Source organism: Vidua chalybeata, chromosome 5 (genome assembly GCF_026979565.1).
Source record: "Vidua chalybeata isolate OUT-0048 chromosome 5, bVidCha1 merged haplotype, whole genome shotgun sequence".
Lineage (NCBI taxonomy): Eukaryota > Metazoa > Chordata > Aves > Passeriformes > Viduidae > Vidua > Vidua chalybeata.
Window position 1 is genome coordinate 39345345 of NC_071534.1, and position 20621 is coordinate 39365965.

Here is a 20621-nt window from a genome sequence, read left to right on the forward strand (position 1 = left end):
TCCCCTCATAGGTCTCCAGTAGGACTGCCAGGAGCACAGCTCTCTGCCATGTGCCCTGCCTTATCACTCACAAAACAAGCACAGGGTGCTTGGATAGATTTTTGTCCCCTGGTTCTACTCTTTTATGTAACTCAGCAGAAACACAGATGAAACTGCCTTTCACCTTTGTTTAAGACAAAGAGCAGTGGATCCTCAGCACAAGGGGTAAAAATCCACTTAATAATGAGGAGGAATCTCTTTCTCTCAGAAGCAAAGAGCAGTACTGGGATGCCATCTGGCTCTCACCAAGACTTTCCAGAATTAAGGTTCATAGTCCTTCTCCCTTCACTTAGCACTGAGTGAGATGGGCAATTAAAGCAAAGCTAGGGCAACTACTATTCATTCCAGGATTGCTCTGCCACAAAAAAAAAACCCTCTAAGTAGTCAAAGCTCAAATACTGCCTTTTCACTGGTGAAGAAGGAAGTACACCTTGGTGGCATTTTCAGTCATTAAAATATTTGAGATACAACAGGCTCAAATACATTGACAAGTATAGCATAAAAGCATCTAAATTTTGTTTTGAAAGGTGTCTGGTGCTTATCTCATCCAACCTTCTACTCAAAGCTACACTGACTTCTAAATCAGAACTTAGATCAGGTTGGCCTGAGCTTTCTTCAAGGAGGGAGATTCCTCAGTCTCTCTACAGAGTATGTCCCCTGCTTACCTCCTTCTATGGTGGATTTCTTTTCCTCACTACACAGGAATTCCCCTTGCCAAAACTTGTGGCCCTTGACTCTTGTTCTCATACACCATGACACAACTGGGGAAATGCCATGGACTCAGGAGACCATATAAGTGAGGGAAAACAAACTTCTGTTTCTGTTGAGAATTCAGCTTGTAAACAAATAACACCCTTCATTCACTTGCATCTTCAAAAGCCTCTACTCCCCATGGCCTGACTGACAGGGAGTTCTGGTATCTTCTGAATAAGGGTGAGAAAATTGCATATAGGTACAACATGTAACTTATTCCATTTTTCCACATGTCTTACAAATAATTATTTGTCAAGGTTTGGTAAGCACAATATGTTGATGTTCTATTTATACTGCAGATCACTAATTTTAAGAGGTTACAAACACTCTGCATATAGAGTTGGTGAGGCAATCCTTTGGTAAAAAAGTAAAAATTGCAGTAATATTTAGCCTTGAAAAAGAGGTGCTAAAATGTTCTTTAAGAGATACTTGCATCTTCTTATTGAAATAAATGCTTCAGCCACACAAGTAACAACCACCAATCTGAAAAAAAGAGACACCTTGTGTTTGGTAGCTATTTAGTGTTCATGAAAGCTTTGCAACCTCCTTAATGGAAGACAGCTTTTTCTTTCATTAAATACATATCTGTAAAAACAACTGAAAAGACATCAAACACCAGAAAAAATACACTGAAATAACATTAAAGATCTAATATAAATCCACAAAAGCCTGGAAATTCAGAAATAAAGAAAGAATTTCAGACAAGGGAAAACTTTCCAATGTATTAAACTGGAGCATAAATTCACTTCCTCCCTATGCTTGCCATCAAGCCATTCCAGATGCAGGGGGGTAAGTTCCTCCCTGGGGTAACTCAAGTGCCTTCAGCAGTACTACACCAAAAATCAGTTTGGCCCTACAGAACTGTCTTGTTACTTTCTCTGTTTTTGATAATTGCCATTGATTCGAGTTTAAACAGCAACTTCCTGTCTTACAGCTCATTTTCCCATCGTTCAGAGACTGTATTTGTGAGATTGCAATACTTTCCATGATTACAGACTATGAGGTCAGCTGTGGGGTTATGACTTCACTGATAGCCTGGCTAAAGGAGAACCACTGTGCAAAGGAGAAAATCCACACTCAAACACAAATATATCTGAGATTAGCAAAGACAACACTGCACCTCAGTGGGCATGGACATTTCCATCTGCACAAATAATATTCTCTACTTTTCACTCAAGCCAAGTATGAAAATGTCCCTTAAAATTTCTGATTTATTCATAAGTCATTCATGGTGCTGATGTGTTGCCACCCAAATTCAATCTTGATGTCAGCAGCAGTTTAAATCACAAGCTGTGGGTCCAACTCTTTGCACTCTCTGGAAGTGCAAAATCAGACATACATCTTAAGACAGGATATGAAGGGAATGAAGTGATTTTGAACTGTCTTAAAACTTCTCATGATTCTGCCCTCCTCCTCAAGCTGACACAGCTTTTGGCTCTGGGGTCTGGCTATTCTGTCTTCAATAAAGCAAGATAACCATAATGAACTGGTTACTGGGAGATCCCCAGGTATCTAGCTGAGCAACAGAATCTGAAAAGAGGAATGTTAACCTCCTAAACTGTATCCAATCCAGGAACTAAGAGAGTTACCCTGAGCCTTGATATACAGAGCATAACTGCTGTAAACAAAAGAGCTTTACACATTACCTTTGCTTCTGAAAGAAAATTGTTTTTCTTTTCAGTCTCCTAGACTGCAAGAGGCAGAGGGGCTATGATGGGCATGCAAAATAAGAAATGGGTAACTTAGACACTCACTCATCCTGGACTGAAAACTGAGACGAGCACATCAGACACAACTGAGCAGACAGCTGGTGAGAGATCAAATTCAATCTAAGAATCCAAAAGTGACAATTCCCCACTGCTCTAGGTCTTATAGAGACTTGGGCTCTTTGTTCCTTCTTTTTCTCTGTCTGGTACTCTTTGCTGTTTTATTTTCTTAAAGGTTACCTGCAATTTCTCATATTCTCAGAGTTAGTCTTCGATTAGACATTTATTTTGTTAGATATCTTCCAAATAAACCGTCACACATTTTCTTTAAATTAAATAAACACCTTTTCCAATTTTTCAACAGCATAATCAAGTTTGAATTACTGAAAATAAGAACTTTTTCAAAGTTTCTATCCATGACATTTATGTAGCCCTTAATGAAGAGAGAAGGCAAGCTATGGATTCAAATGTTTACCCAGAGAAGACAAACACAGAATGGATACAGCTATGTTCAACTGTGCTTCTATACTTGTGCAAAGTGTCTGCAATACTCACAGAAGTGAGAAAAAAGGACAGAATTCCTCCACTTTTTTTTTTTTTTTTTTTTTTTTTTGTAATAAGGTCACTAAAAGCTTTTTGGAAAACTAACACATAAAAAATGGGAAAGCTAAATATATCACTAGATTTCTGCTTCTCATTTATTATACATTCAAGATAATGGTTTCAGGAATGTGAAGAAAGGTGTACAGAGCTTTGCAATGCACAAAACTTGCTCTGGGACATTACTTAATTACTATTTGAAATTTTAACCATACAAAGAAAAACACAGTGATTTATAATTATGCAAAAAGATCATGATAACTCTAACTTCTCTCGTAAATAGCCTTTTTTGTGATTTGGCATAATGGAATTAACAACCTCTTCCTTGGAAAGCAGTTGCATTTAGTTTGCCTGCAAAAGTTCTGAGACGTACTTCCTGAAATGAGCAGTAAAAGACATAAAGCACCTTTCTGCTTGGAGCAAAATTCTTATTAAGAATATAATTTTGAAACATTTCTGTAGTCATATGTGAACTTCAGTTATAGCATAATTTCTCTTTGTTGTTCTCTGTGCAATGGATATTGTCTTTACCTAAAGGATTTGTTCTAGTTTAAACAAAGTACAATGTGCAAAACCTTCTCCCCCAAGATATGGTGCAAATTAAATGGCAAATTCTTTCCCTTACTCAAAACCATAATAGGTGTTTTTTTTGTTATCATAACTAAGGAAGGGTTTCCAATTTATATATCACCATTTACAAGCCTTTGGAGAGAGAAATCCTGACTTCAACCAAGTAAGCTGGAGTCTTGCTATTGGATTCCAATAGCAAGACTCCAGCTTACTTGGTTGAAGACTCACCTTAAGAGGAATTTGTTTCAGTGACTAATACACCCTCAGTATGTATCCACCTATGACCACAGCTCAATGAAAGTTATGCATGTGGAATAAGCAAGATAATTCAGGAATTTTCAAAACCACATCTTCATATATCTTTAATAAATTTGATGAAGGTTACAGTACAGATCCGTCCATGTTTCACTTTTCAAATAGTTCACAGAAATTATTAAAGAAGAAAGAAGTTATCCTTTTAAGAAGCATTACTGTTCATGTGGCATACAAGTTGCTTTATAATTAAAAAATCAAAAATAAAAATCTTCTGTGTGTATCTCTGTACAAGTCCAGTCCACCTGTTACTCATGCAGCAACTGCTCAAAACTTAGCTGACATTAATAATAAATTTATTGTATTCACAGATTTAGTCAAATACTGCTTGTTATGTAAGTAACCATAAAGTTTCTGTTGAACATGTACAAATGGTCTTCCTCAAATTACCTGAGTTTCGTGCAAACAGGGCTACTCGCACAATTTATAGAGCTTGTAACCAAGCAGCTTGTAACCAGACACAGTCATGTATCACATTGGTGGCAGGGGGAGAAGGGCTGAAATCCAGGCAAGTGATTTCATTAGGAGTTTGGCCACTGACTTCAACAAACCTAATATTTTATCACACATCTCCTGGCTACTTATTCAATCTACTAGACCAGGGGCATCATGTCTCACTGGCAGACCATTTGTCAGTCTACCTACCTCAATGAGACTTATGTGTAAAGCTCAATGAAAGAATCACTTGAATAGTCAATCATTCTTGACTTAAATGGGAAGCTTGCAGAAGTACCTTGAAAAATTCATACACCTCTGACATCTCCAAGTAGTTTATGAATGTTAATGAACATTAATGAATGCAACAGTGCATGCCATGACAGAGGGCACCTTGTCTCCTCTACACATTCAATACTTTGATCCAAGTACTGTATACACTTCGTCAATTGTGTGAGATGCTCTTTTCAAAACCCAAATAAACAGTTGAACATGGAAGGCGGGTCCCCAAGCAGATCTCTCAAGGCATTTAGCATCATTAACAGGAAATAAAACAGGAGAAGCAGCCAGAGCCTGAATGGGTTCTCTGTGAATACTAAAGAAACCCAAAGAATATGTTAACACAATGAATTTTGGTAAGATCATAACAGTGAAGCTCACATATGAGTTTCTATTGCATTTTGTAGAAGGCTCCAATTGTTATTAGGATAATTGATAACAGTCAAAATGGATTTGGTAATATATTAGGTAAAGTCATGAATTCTGCTCCATACAGAAACTACCAGGCTGACTGTTTTCAAGCTCTCAGCAGTTACTCAACACAGACAGGATGTAAAAACCCTAAATTGTGCCAATTCACTCATTATCTTTGAGTCTCCAAAATGGAGACTGCCACCATTGGCAAATGACTTTTGATCAAAACAAACCAACCTCCGGGGACCAAGCACCATTCCCACTCACACTAACACAGACATACTATCAAATTTAACAAATTTATCAAATCAGTACTATTATTTAAATCATCATAAGTAGCACCGAAGCCTGACGCTGCAGTTCCACAGTGCAACAGTTGTCAGGATTGACAGAGTAGAGTAAAACAAACTGAAAACAGAGAGTTTATTTTAAAGAAGTGAAAAGAAAAAGCAGAATAAAGATATACATTATTCATTACTAGTCTCCTAAAACTGCTATGGAAATAGCACTCATAAAAATATATTGAACTGCCAAAAAAAACCCTTAAACTCTGCAATACCTAGAATGGTAACGGGGAATACAATTTAAACTGGCAAGAGAAGGAATTAATATCACATGCAAATAGGCTGCAGCAAGCTGTTGCCAGCAAAATTCTAGCATTGATGCTATAAAACACACAACATCTTATAAACGTGGAGATTTCACTAGAGTGGGGTTTGATCCATCTATTCTCTGCAGCTGTATCTGGAAGTTCCTTAGTTGCCTAGTTTTTCTTACTAACCTTCCAGCCCTCCCTGTTTAATTAGGTGAACATGTGCAGAATTGATAATCTAAGGCAGCTAGCCTTACCCCCCCACTAAAACTCCACTCCATTTCAAGTTTCAGCCAATAGCCATCCAAAATCTAGCACCATCCCTGGAAGCCTTCAGAACTATGAATTACCAGGACAGAGCATAGCACCATTCACAGTGCTCAGGTCCAGCCTGGGCATCAGCATCTCTGAGCAAGACCATTCACAGGGGGTCTATCTATTAGCAAATGTGATGAAGACTTAAATTCACACCTCCCATATAATTGTCCCAGTCACAAGCTCCTGTGTTCTGGATGAGAAGCATTCTCCAGCCCTTCTCTTGAAGCTGAAATGCCATGCAGACAAGAAACTACACAATTTTTGAGTACTAATTAAGGCCAGTTTTCAACATTTAGGATGGAAAAGACTTCTAATATCATCAAGTCCAACCATTAACCCAGCACTGACAAGTCCACCACTAAACTATGTCCCTAAGGACCACATCTATAAGTTTTTTAAATAACTCTGGAGATAATACATAGACTTTCAAAATATTCTAGGAGCCTGTCCTGGAAGGGAATGGATGACAGAACCTAAAACCCTTGTGACACAGCCTATAGCTTGGGTGTAATGGATTCCCTGTAATGTTATGCCACGAAGGAAAAAGGATGAAATCCAGAGATGCCTGCATTTGAGAGATAAATCCACCTCCCCCTCCCATCAGGACAGGGTGGCTTGTGGCTGCCTTTGTGCAGAAGCAAGATTTCCTTCCTGAAATGAAATCACTGCAACATCAAAACAACCAAGAAGCAGCCTCCTTGTCCCAGTATTGCAAAGGAAATCTTATCCCATGAACAGCCTATAGTAACAGCAAGGCTATTTAGCATCTTCTGTACAACCAGAACCATTCTGAACAGAGAGCAACATGGGAATGCAAAACAGTGTTGTCAGCATTATCAGCCTCCACTCCACAATTACATGCATCTCAACATATGGCTTTTTCTTTCAAACTGTCATCTTCCCAGGCCTCCATGTTTCCCATTTTCCCCCAAGACTGAAAATATCTGGATTCTCCTGGACCTGAAAAGATTTCTTCCTCTTCTAGCAGCAGTGTCACTACTGCATCTTTTAATCATCAAACCACATATCCCAATCTGGCTATTTAAGCAATTCAGCTTGTGAAGTCACAATTTTCAAATCTCAGGGTCTTGTCCCTCTACTTTTATTTTGGTTTTCCTTTGCAGTCTGATGAATATCTCACTTAGGGACTTGTAAATGCTATTGTAAACTATGCTCCACTTATATTTTAAATGGGAACTAGCACAAAAGAAATTCAAAACAGCAAAGACAAAAAGAAAATATTTTTCTTCACTAAGTGTGTGCTACAGAATTAGAAGACAATTCCTGGTGAGGATATTTTGCAGCTATTTAATGGAGGAAGTCCACCTTCTTGTTGAAAATCTAGTCTCATACCTAAAAATGTAACACTGAACTGTAATTTGAAGTGAGGCTTAGAGTAGGATTAAGGAAGAGGAAATAACAATACTTGCACTTAAAGCTTATAATGACTTTCATTCAAACACCTGAAAGTAATCTCCAAATATTAATTATCACAGTATCAGTCTCCCCCAAACTCTTCCAGGAGAGGATCAACCCTGCATTCCTTCGGCATCCACATTGCCTGCTTGGATCTGTACAGAATGCAGAACAAAGCCAAAAGTATTACCTGCCTTTAATTATTATGGTATCTCTTAATTGGCAGGAGTAAACTCACCCACACAGGGACTGAATGCCATTTATAAGATGGCCTTTTCCTGCAGAGAAAAAATGTGGTATCTTCCTGTAGACCTATTACACTACAGAGACTTACAGTATAAAGCAGAATTAAATTAAATTAAATTATGTTAAAGGAAAGGCCCAATTAGTCAGAAATTTTAAGAAAAGATAGGAGTTCTGACTCCAAATATTCTCTTCAGGATCACACATTAAAACATGGGTTTTCATTCCTTTTGCAGCACTACCTTTCAAGAGGACAGGGAATGGAAATAGATGAGGTGACTCATCTATTTCTAGATGAGGTGACTTGGAATGGCCCTGTCCCACAGCTATGACTCAGACTGGCTAATGCTCAGAAGGAGAGTATCCATATTCCAAATATTCAAGGAACCAGTCACCTCCTTCCTGTTACTATGTCTGTCATTTAATCAATCAGTATTGGACTTCTAAGTAATCAAGGTACAAAGATGAAAAAATATCATCATTATGCATCAAATATCGTTCAGGCTTGTATGTGGGATTGGTTCAAAACCCTTCTGGTCCAGAATAATTTCATTCTATCCTGTATGTGGAATCACATAATCACAGAATCATTTCAGTTGGAAAAGAATTCTAAGATCATCAGGTTCAACCATTACCCAGCAGTGCCAAGCCCACCACTAGACCATGTCCCTAAGGTCCACATCTACATCCCTTTCAAGTATCTGGAGGGATGATATATAGACTTTTTAAATATCTTACTCCTACTCCTCATTGCCCACCAGCTAGACACATACCAGAGATACTGAAATTGTCACACCTGAATTTACAGAAATAGGTAAAAAAATCTATTGGTTTAAAATACAGGATTGAAAAGTGAAATGTTTCCCTTCCTGCCTCATGCAATGTACGTTCAAGCAAGCTTTACTGGAGGAGGATGGCCTTGAGCTGAAGGCACAGGGCAGGCTGCCAGGAAATCTGAGTTCTATTCCTGGCTCTCCTACAGATTTCCTTGGGCAAGGCAATTAACCTTGTGGAGTACACTTTCAATGGAGGTGAGGCCCAGCTGCTCCTTCTGCATTCATAACATTTTCAATGGTGAAAATGGAAATGAAGGAGCAAGAATGAGTGCCTGTACTTTTCTTTACCTGATTTTCTGTCAGGTATTTGGATGCACGGTTGCTGATAACTGTGCTAGTAAAAAACCCTAAGAATTCAAATATTGCAGGCATAAAAACACCTCCCGATCTTGCCGCAAACAACCTCAGTGCTCAGTTTCCTCGTACATAAAACGGGCAGTGAGGCTAACAAAGCCAAAGTACACAGCCAAACAGAAAACTGATTTTTAAAGTTCTTGAACACCTGTTATCTGAGATCATAAAAAGGGAATTGCTAAGAATTTTAGTTTGCCTTTCCCTAGAGATGCCCTTATTTTACCTGGTGCAATTTTTTTTACCTGAAAGAAGTTCCTCTTTGGACCTCAAACAGAATAAAAGATTTTCCTTTAAGTAGTCTGAAATGTCAAATGAAGTCAAAATTCTTTTTTAGCTGAGATGATATCTTCTAATATACCTTAACAGAAGTGGAAGTAATTTAGAGAATGAGTGAAGTATCAGTTTGCTAATATAAATGCATTTTAGAAAACAAGTATCATGGCTAAATTTTCTGTTGTGGTCTCTTTCAAATAAATGTTGTCACATCCATTTATATCAAAAAAGAACAGGACTCTGAAATTCCAAGGAAAGACACTATTTGCTTAAACAAATGTCTAAAGAAATGAAGACACATACCTGTCTGAACATTGAGAAGACAGAACGTATTTTTAGTGAATTTTTAATGCATTTGGTACAAGCATGTAGGACGATTTTATGCTTTTCCTGAAATGTTAAATTGAAAAGTAAAAGAAGCAAACAACCAAAAATTGGCAAAAGAAAAGAAAAGAAAAGAAAAGAAAAGAAAAGAAAAGAAAAGAAAGAAAAGAAAAGAAAGAAAAGAAAAGAAAAAAAAAAGAACATCTGTTAGTTGGAGGAGGAAAGTTCAACAATCACCCTTTTTTTCAAAATGTTAATGTTTTGAGAGATGATTTCTTTCACAGGTCATCTGAACTGAAGAGTAGGTGTATAGATATAAAGATTGTAAGACTTTTAATTAATGTCTTTCATCCACTTCCTAAGTTTACAAATTTTTTTCATAATCCTAAAAGCCCCTTCAGGCTCTTAAGCCATTGAAACAATGAACACTCTCAAGTGATGTTCTTGCCCACATAGATGCAGAAGATGTCCAAGAAAGAAAGTATTTTGTATTACCAAGTTATAAAATAGTATCTGTGACCACCAGAAGGAAGCTAAGGTAGTTGGGAAGATTAAAGTAACTGCAACTTATGTAAATTTTCGCTATGTGCTTCACATGAAGCAGTAACACCACAGATACAGCAGTCAAAAGTTGTAAAGACTCAAAATAACTGAAATTATGTTATTCTTCCAAGAACAAGAAACTGAATTTTTATCTGTGCTATCTTCTGTAATTACATAAATAGCAACCTTTTCATTCATCATCCAATATACACAACTTAAATTTTATCTCAGCCATGGCTAGCTTCAAATTGACCTGGTAGTACTTAATTTAAACAAACACATGTTCTCGTAACAGCAGAATCTCTAGCCTAGCTTAGGGATACGCTGCACCACATCAAAGGGGGGAAGTCTCATACTAACCTTTTGCTATCTAGAAGTCAATTATATGTCTTATTTTATTGTCTAGGTTGTCTTCCATAATGTCAAAAGATTCATATCTCCAGAATTCACCACTGCTATAACAAAGCCTTCTTTGGAGCAGGATGGACTATGATCTCACAACATTCTTCTTTCTCTCTACCACCCAGTGAATAAGACTGCATGAATTTAAGCATCTCTCAGACCATGACTTCATATGAGACAAAAAAGACTGCCTGTGTAAGAACTAAGAAACACCTAGTTAAATGGCTCCACATCACAGAGTATGTCACTATCAGGAAGAAACTTGACTTAGGCATGGAAAGGCTCAGTGTTCACATATTCACAGGATATTCTGAGTTGGAAGGGACCCACAGGGATCATCAGGTCCGACTCTTAAGTGAGTGTCTGTATGGGCATTGAACCCACAACCTTGGTTTTACTAACATCATGCTCTGACCAACTGAGCTAATGGGGCAAGAAATAGCCTCAAAACATTGATAGGTCCTCTGAGGCAATGGGGTTTTCCTTCCCTGACACAGGAACTGCTGGCATAGAAACATCTCACCAATTCCACATTCAAGGTTTTGCAGCTCAGCTATGTCAGAATTGAACTGGAAATAACCTGAAGAAAAAGTTATTATTAAAAAGCATTTTTGTAATATTTTTAAAATGTGCTTTGGCACTGCTTAAACTGGCATTCTGTATGAAGTGAAACTCTGCCCTCATTAAAAAATCATCAATCAAATAATCATCAAATGGTTTGGGTGGGAAGGAACCTGGAAGATCACCTAGATCCAACATCCTGCCATGGGCTAAGACACCTTCCATTAGACCAGGTTGCTCAAAGCCCCATCCACCTTGGTCTTGAGCACTCTGGGGTGGGACATTCACAATTTCTCTGAACAACTGTTCCAGCATCTCACCACCCTCACAGTAAGCAATTTCCTCTTAATATCTAACATAAGCCACTCTGTAGGAATGTGTCCCCTGTTGACAGAGAAATTTTTCTTTGTCTCCTTAAAAAAGCAAAAAGCCCAAAAGTTTCTCTCCTCAGTTTGGTAAAAGGACACCTCACAGGACCTTTGGTACTTCACCTTAAACCTGGGGCTACCCAACTGGATGGAGGCCAAAAGGTCCCACCTAGGTAATTCACTAGAAAAAGAAGAGAACAAAGGAAATAATAGCTTTTGTGGGGTGTTTTAGCAGGAGCAAGAACCTCTTGCCCTGGCTCAGTTTTTCTCTGTAAGAGCTTTGTTATTTTGCCTGTTATTAAAACCTTTCTGTTTCCAACACTACCTCAGAAGCCATCCTGCTAATTTTACGCCATTCGAGGTAGCTGAGCTATCTTGGGTGTGGTAGGTTCTCTGAGAGCTCATAAGACCTAGCTTGAGGAGAAACCCATCACCACTCTCTTCCAGCTTAAAGTCATTTCCCCTTGTCCTGTCACTACAGGTCCTTGTAAAAAGCCCATCTCCATTTTTCTTGTAGCTCTCTCTGGTAACTGGACGGCTGCTCTACATCTGTCTGAAGCCTTCTCCAGGCTGAACAGACTCTACCCTCTCAGCTTGTCTAGATGATCATGACTAGGATCAGATCAAAAATCTGCTTAAGGAAATTAATTTCTTATTATGTCTTATCCCCTAGCAAACTGAAATGTGCCCTCTATACTGTCTAGAAGAAAACAAAATTGTTGGAAGTGTTCTGAACAAGTCACAGTTCTTACTTAGGCTTCAGTGATGAGACATGCCAGCAGATGCTTCACGTGCATCCTGCATGTCCCTGGTCAGAAGGTCACCAACTATCTTCCGCTGTTACAATAATGAAAATTCTAGAATTGCATCTATCCATCTTTTAAAGCAGCTATGTGGCATGGAATCAGACATCTCGTCTCCTCACCAAAGTCCTGCTCAAGGCTGTAAAAAGCTCTGGACTGTTCCCCTGGAACAACTCTGCCATGCTATGCAGAGAGTCTGTGGTTCAAGTCAAACAATTTGGAAATGCAAAAGAAATTCTACCTGAAGACTCAACAGAAGCAACAGAAACAAAAAACAAATCAAAACTGGATTTCAGATTCCTCCATTAAACTGACACCTGAGAGCACCAGAAGACTATGAAATTTCCAGGGCTTTTCAGTGCAGTTCTTTGGAACAAACAGCAGAACAATTCATTACTTAGTCCTCTGCTCTACTCATAAACCTTCAGCCCCTTCCTTTCAGTCAAATTATAGGCATACATGGATGAAATAAATGAAATAAAAAACCTTTTATAGATATTTACAAAGAGCTGTGTGAAGCCATGAGCAAAACAGTCCACGAGCAGCAGCTTCAGGCCTCAATGCCAAGCACGTGGCCCTGATGAAGTTAATGACAAACCTTTCACTGACTCCTGTGAATGTGAATTTGACTTTATGCCTTTGCTACATAAAATAATTCTGCTAATAAAAACCAGGTTGCTTCATAGCCTTTTTTTAAGCATCAAAGGCTATGTCTACAATATGGACCACAGGATGATGCGGAGGACCTAAGGTCCAAACCACACACCTTTCAAGAGGTTTTTATTTCACCCTAGCCTAGTCCTGCGGGTTGAATGTCTAACAGACTGCACTTCAACAGCACATCTTCCAATTTGGTTACATTTGAAAGGAGTCCAACCAATAATCTCTGGGACTGCTACACAAAGCATACAGTAAGTGGGGAAAATCAGGAGATGCATTTCCAAAGCACACTCTTGATTTGACCTAGCACACTCATGCAGATGCATCCAAGGAGCTTAGAATATGTCCGTGCAATAAAACCTCTAAAATTAAGGGGTACTGAGGCCCCCTGAAGAGGGTTAATAGGTAATAGACTCACAGCCTTCAATGTGCTCACACAGGTGCAGCAACCTACAGTGAAGGTGAGTTTTATAGCAGCAAACACTGTGTTTCTGATTTCACCTATGTTCATTTCCCACCTGCTTGATCTTGTTATCTTCAGGACTTTCATTCAATTAGACCTCCACATTTAGGAAACTTTTCTGTGTAGCTGAACATTTTATTTTCAGAAGATTTTGTTTCATCTTTACTGTCTATTCTATTGACAAGGGTCTTCTTTCTATTGACAGCTTTGCAAAGCACACATTATTGCATTAAAAAGATCATCTGATGTCTCAGATGCTTGTAGTAAACTGGGCTTCTTGCCCTCTTCACTTGGGCTCTCCCTCCCCCTCTCAGTTTTATACTAGTCAAAAAAGATTTACTTCTCTTCTAAAAAATATTATATAAATAAATACACTGTGAGTCACAAACATTAAATACTTAATTTGAACCAGCAGAAAGACCAGCTACCGGAATTCTATGGTGGTCTGTTAGTTCGTATGTCTCTGCATATGCATATTAAAGGAAACAGCAGAAATAATACTTTACAATTTGATGAACAACATATGACAGAGAACCTCTAGACTCCCAAAAAAGGGATTATAAACTTATGAAAATGTAGAATTCTGCCCTCTCCAAGAAAAAAAACCCTACATGCTCCTTACTTGCACAAATACTAAACCATCATCAGTAAGGCCTGACATATAAATAAATTGGATTAAGGAAGAATATAATCATTAAAGATTAAACTCAAATATGAGTGATAAAAAGGGACATTTTCTGACTACATGTTGGAGGTCTAAACAAAAAGGATGATGCTGTATACCATCTGCTTTCAGGCAGACTCCTCTCCTGATTTCAACTACAAGCTAGAATGAGCCCGTGAACTTAATTTAAACTGGAAAGAGAGAAAAAAGAGAAAGGGGAAAAATTCTTAAGACCATGAGAATCAAACATGCCACTATCTCAATGCAAGCTGCAGATTTGGAGAATTATCTCTAAAAATTACAAGAAGCAATCATATCATCAGAATAACAAAGTAAAAAGTCTACACTTTCAACAGGCACAACAGCAAAGTAATACCAAATTGCAAAATATGCATTAATTTAAAAAAAAAATTCTGAAACTGTTGAAAGTATTGGTCTCAAAACAAAGTAATGCATACAACCCACTTCAGTATTTCCCATTTCTGAAAATCAGATTCTTGATCTGACAAATAACCCGTTCCATACTGAATGCTCCACTGATACTGCCTATTCTTTCTTCCCCATAAATATCCAAACATAGAAGGGAAACATTCTAGCCTACAAGACCCCAGAAGTGCTATACTAGCCCTTTGCACTGAAAACTCACCTTAATTTCTGACAATGAATACTTGGAAGAGAAAACCTTTTTAACATGTCAGGCTGCTGCCACTGCCGCCTTTTCCCTTTTCCCCAAACTCTTCAACCATCCCTATTCACCTGTCACACATTCCTAACTCAGAGGGGATGGCTTGACTGTTATAAATTAATTACTCTCATAAACCAGGTATTTTTGCTGTTTCCCAAGGATTGCACCCAAGGTGAGGATCAAGCAAGCAACACTCAGCATCCAGATACGCAAGGCTCAAGCCAGATGGGAGGAAGCAGATGGAAACTGACCCACGTTTCACTGCATTTGGCATCTGCCTTCCACGAGCTGCTTATGAGAAGATCACCAGTGTAGATATGTTTCAAAAAAACACCTTTTTTAAGGCCAGTGAGCTTCCTCATGTACCTGAAAAGTGCCTGACTTAAAAACTACAGGTATAAACCACTCATCTAGTATGCAGTGGTCTGTTTTCTCCAAAGAAATATCCTGTGGAACATTCAGTATAAAAGGCAATAGAACTAGTTCTTAAAGTGACTGCTAAAGCCAGCTTTCCTGTGTTCAGTGGCTGATACTCTGGGGAACCTTAGCTGTAGTTTTCAGTACCTTCTTGTGCTGTTTGAGCTTTTGCAAGCATATACTTTTACAACTCTTTTAACAGCTATGCAAAAGAACTGAGCAAAATGGAGGGGGAAATGGCAGGACTGACAAGAGGAAAGATAATAGAGGGAAATAAGGGTTTGAATTTGAGATGGTGGGGGTGGATTTGAAAAAGAAATTTAAAGAAAAATGTTGAACAGGGAAAGGGAACTGGAAAAGGGAAATCAGAAATGTTAACTTGTGACGAAGCAAACAGCCACACCGTTTTATCATCTAATATTCAATCCCATTTTCCCAGTGACACCCATATGAAATCCATACACAAGTGAAAAACACGCAGATGAGAGGTGCATCAGGCTCATTAGCTGCAAATATCAGTGAGAATACAAATTTCAAGTACCTAAGAATGAAATACTTCCATAACTAAAGACAAAAAACACACTTCTAATAGACACTTCTAAAGACTAAATGGGGTCAGGAAAAGCGGAAACTTTTAATGAAATATATTACCAGTCACTACAAATATATGAGGCATGAAAATGACTGTGAGTGGAAAAAGTAAGTTCTAAGTGCAAGTATCCTGCTGTTCAACTGCGCTCTTTCTCACTGGATTTAAGGAAAATATGCATGTTTCCAGGCAATGTAGAACAAAAGCATTTTGGTTTTTAAACTTTATCTCTTGCACCCTACATCTGAGTCTTATCACCCTCTGATGCCTCATAGTGCCCCTTTATAACCTTTGTTACTCAATTACTGAACAAGTTATCTCGTTGTTACTCTCTTTTGAAGGAAGAGTTGAGCCTCTTTTCATGCTGATAAGATACACTAAATATTCACTCGAAGCAAACATTCAATTGTAAAGTGTCTTGAGCAAACTACCAGAGTCTAAAGGTAGGAATCGGTGATCAACTTCTTTGCTCTCTTAACCCTTTAGTCAATCCACCGGAACAAAGAGACACAGAAGATAGATGTGGTTTTTTTTTCAAATGAAATTACTGTTCTCTAAAGGAATGGACTTTGTAACATGCTTTATAAAACAGCAAATAAATCTGGAAGTGAAATACCTACCCATTTTCTGGGCCGGCCTCTAGGTCGCTTTTCACCAGTGGCTTCTGCTTTCTGTAAAAGAAACACAACATATTTTATACCTCAGCATTACTTAACAGCCTCAGTAACTAGGAACTGCTTTCCTGCAACATTAGCTACAATTACACCTCTTGGGTGGCACCAGGCCCCACGGCTAATCTGTGGGTTTTCTGCTAGAATGTGACTATGCTGTTTTTTCTGACCCTTCCTAGCCAGTGTGGCTAGGCAGCGCCTCACCTGCACCCAAGGCTGTCCCCAGCCCTGATCCATGCTGTGTCCAGGGGCAGGGAGGAGTGTGCCCACACAGCCCCAGCTGCTCAGGGCCTTCAGCAGAGCCAGGGGTGCCCTGGCCAGCCGTCTGACTTGCAGGTAGGGATATAGGGCAATTGGGAAACCTGAGACCCTCCAATAACATCAAATCTAGTCTTTCACAGGCCATCAAAAAGTACTAAATTAAAAATACAGCCTGTTTCAAGTTTGATTAAAGCAGTTTACAACAGCTACAATTCCTTTTTTAGTCTTATTATGTTCATGCATGAAATTAATTAGGACAGAGGATCACCATGAACATGTCTGTGTTTGCATTGGAAAACCATTTCTCTACTTTTCACATGAAATTTTCCAGGTAAAAGCACATCTTTAGGCTATAAGTAAACCTTTTATGGCCCAAAATACACCTTCCCTTTTCAGGTTTAAGGAAACAATGAAGAGGAAGAGGCCCTAGAAGTGACAGCTATATTTATGTAAGCCCAGCAGTTGCTCCTGGAGCTCAGCTTAAAGGAAATATGGGCCCTTTTATAGGCTCTTCACTAATTCCACTACATGACATTGTGAATACTACTACCAATACCAGTACTTATGGAGTACACTAAAAAACTTACAGAGTTTAAAATGAAAATTCCAGGTTATTCTCTCCAGCTAGGCTATGCCCATCCATTCACTTCACCAGGTAAATAATCCTGTTCCACTCAGGATTTTGCCACCACCTGTAGTCAGGGCAGGACTTGCCAGATGCAAAGTCACCAAGAATGAAGACTTTTAGTACACATGAATTGTGTTTCTTTGGTTTTTTCCCCCAGTTAACTGTATGTGTATTTGATTTGCCCTTAGAAATCAACTGTGCCATTAAATAAATCACATGCTGGTCAATCACTGTAACATATACTGTAACCCAATGCTGTGTAAATCGGATCTCTCTAAAAGAGAACTTGAGCTGAGGAACTATGGAGAAATGTCTACAAAAAAACCTGCCCAGTGAGTTAAATGCAATTACTTTGAAATAAATACCTCACAATAAGAAAGCTGTGAAAAATAAAATTCACACTCCTGAAGGGCAAAATTATCACTCAGACTTGTTAAAAGAGTAAACTTGAGCTTTAATAGTTTATACTGGTGTTACATGTAAGGTGAAACCCTCTTAAGAGAATACTTGTTAAAGTGCATTTACTATATCCTGTAGCTGTCTATTTCAGAGTTTTGTTTCCTTTAAGCGTTCAATTTCTTCATACCTTGTAACCTGAAGGATGCAAAAAAACAGATTTGGTTTAGTGTTGATAAGCTGTAGCTCCCTGCTTCTACATTTACTTATGAAACACTGGGCATAAATCTTAAAAAGAAATATCAGTTATACTTGGTCTTAACAAATCAACACTTGACATGTTATCATAGCACTAAGGCTATTTATTTTCTTTTGTGTATTACTGCATCTGAAGGCAAGACCCTTCTCCAAAACTCTACTAAAAATAATTAACCTTTTAAATACAAAACTACTTTGGTCTAATAATTTAAGTCCGTACAAACCTGACACAAATTTTAACTACAGATTATAACGAACATGAGAGATTTCTTTGAATAACTTTCTTTGCTTCCTGCCATAAACTGTCACACAGTGTGGCTGCTTCCCATGAGCAGTGCTGAGCTCTACCACCACCAAGGGTCCATGTCAGACATGGCCAGTGTTCAGGCTGGCTAGTTTGGGTAATGGTTTGTCAAGTGCTTGGGGACTGTGCAGATTGAAAGGCACTATATTCCTGCAGTATATGACTTCCACCTCATGTTAGAAGAAAAACATTTCCATAGCTCTTATCAAAACCAAATCTTTCCCAGAGGTGAGCTGAGCAAACAGCCAGGCATGCCAAAGGTGATGTTTTGGTACAGAGAGATTCGGTATGTAAATAGCAAGGTTTTCACAGATTAAACTGCAGAAAATGAATGACAAGAACCTCCAAAGTGGAAGTTTTAGCCTCCTTTTCAAGAGAAGAGAAAGACAAAACACTTGTAGAACAAACAAAAGGAGCAGTAGCAGCACAGTGGTAATAATAAATACAAGAAGTTTACGAAAATATTCCACCTCCTTCCCTCTTTTTTCAGACTTCATTTTGCTAAAATACTGTATTTTAGCAAATTGCTGTATTTTCTCCAACAGCATAAGACTTCCTTTTACCTGAAGCCTTGAAGAAATGTGTATAAGATAGGTAATACATTGGTTCCCCATGAAAGCACTAATACATTGGCTTGAACAGGTTTTTGCATCATCAGAGACACTCCAGTCTGTTGGCTCTTGGCTTTAATTGAAGTGTTGCCTCTGAAGCTAGGGCCAAATCCTGACAGAGCTCCAGGCCACCCATAGGGGTGCTTAGGGGGTTTTTAGCATTTGGTGCTACTATTCTATGACACATGACCTTGCTTTTTACAGCTAAAAGCATGAAATCACCAAAGCTTAAAGAAGGGTCAGGTATGCTATCAAACACAAATCATATTTCATTAAAAAGATGAAATTTCTTATAAACAATAACATGACCATTTTTGCAACGTCACATTTGAAGAACAGAACTAAACCTACATTTAAAATCATGATCTATATGGGAAGTGGGTTTTATTTATCACAGGTGAGAAAGACCACCATTCAGTCACTGCTATCTGGAAGCGAGCTAACAGTCCCCAGGAAGATTTGCAATCCACTTAAGCCCTGTACCACAGGGCCATCAAACCCTGCTTCCAAAAAGCTTCTCTCAGCAACTCTAGGACTTGACTGCCCATGATCTCTGCCTCCTTACTGCAAAAATGCACTGTACCCATACAGAAACCAAGGCTGTACTACTGAAAGCAATTAACAAGACAAGTATAAATAATTGAATGGCTATAAAGTGTTCTTTGGGCATCTATGTATTATCAAGGAAGACCTGAAATGCAACAGAATCCAAATTTGAAGAAGTCTATCTACTTTGCAAAATGATCTGCTGGAGATCTCAGATAAAATGTATCAGAGCTGAAAGTCATGTAAAATAAGTGATAGCTCTCAGGAGGAAGATCACTGTTGTCAAACAGAGTCAAAAGACCTAGCTCAGGAATGTGTCCCTCTCAAAAAAAAACACAGTTATTTAGTCAAAAAATACTCTTAAAAAAAAAAAAAAACCTTAGGCATTGACTAAGTACAAAACCATCATACTTTCCATGTCCTGTTTTATCCATTTTAATGCTAAACAAAACTCAGTTGTCTGCTTTTCCTATCTTGGTCAAAACATTTGATCTTGAGGCCTCTTATTTTTTTTCAGTACAATAACCATGCTACAATCACTTGATAAATTTTATCTTGTTTTCCCTTTAAGCTTGTAATGATTGGTGTTGATGAAAATGAATGAAGCATGGAGAAGCCAATTCCTGACCCAATTCAGGGCAGAGTCCTGATCACATGCACTTTTCTGGTTTGTTTTTTTTGGTTGGTTTTTTTTTTTTTTTTTTCTTTTACCTTTGGACTGCTTAACCCAGGGGCATGCCTTTCTACATACCAAACCTGGCCATGTAACAGAGAGACAACAGCAAATGCAGCCACACACAGGATCACAAGCTCTGGTTTTAAGAGGATGATGCATCAAGCTCTGTAGGCATTTTCAGTGAATCTCACTACACCAATAACTACAACAAAACTCAACATATTTTAGCTGAAGATAAATCTTACTAAAGAATTTTCACCTTTGTGTATTACTATTCCTTTTTTCTAATGTCACAAATGTCTTTCCTGCTCCCAAACAGGAAAAGACTTATACTATAGGAACTAACAAAAAAAAAAAAAAAAAAAAAAAAAAAAAAGCCCTGAAAGGGAAATGTGATGGGCTGGGAACAGAGCTCACCAAACAAATAAAACTCAAACTAAAAAGGAAGATTCCCCACTATGATCTTCCTGAAAAAATAGTTGTGCTTTAGGGGAAAAAATGCAAAACCAATTTCAGATTTTGCTATTTTGCAAAAATATATTTTAAATTAATGACAGAATAACTTGTTTAAAGATGCCTAATTGTGGGGACTCAAGTGCAAGGTGATCAGGAGTTTTTTCTTTCTACCTCTTCTTATCTATCTGGTAACAC

At 38.3% G+C, this 20621-nt stretch overlaps 1 protein-coding gene and 1 long non-coding RNA gene across 2 annotated transcripts in view; one reads left to right on the top strand and one right to left on the bottom strand.

Moving 5' to 3' along the window:
- Window positions 1-20621, bottom strand: part of HMGA2 (high mobility group AT-hook 2) — a 121827-nt gene that overhangs the window by 94269 nt on the left and 6937 nt on the right. The window contains exon 4 of the mRNA XM_053944157.1: window positions 16240-16290. Coding sequence (XP_053800132.1) covers window positions 16240-16290 — 51 coding nt within the window. The remainder of the gene's footprint in view (window positions 1-16239; window positions 16291-20621) is intronic.
- LOC128788851 (uncharacterized) lies at window positions 1886-2948 on the top strand. Its single transcript, XR_008431222.1, has 3 exons — window positions 1886-1974; window positions 2474-2602; window positions 2863-2948. It is a non-coding gene; the product is annotated as an uncharacterized LOC128788851 (long non-coding RNA).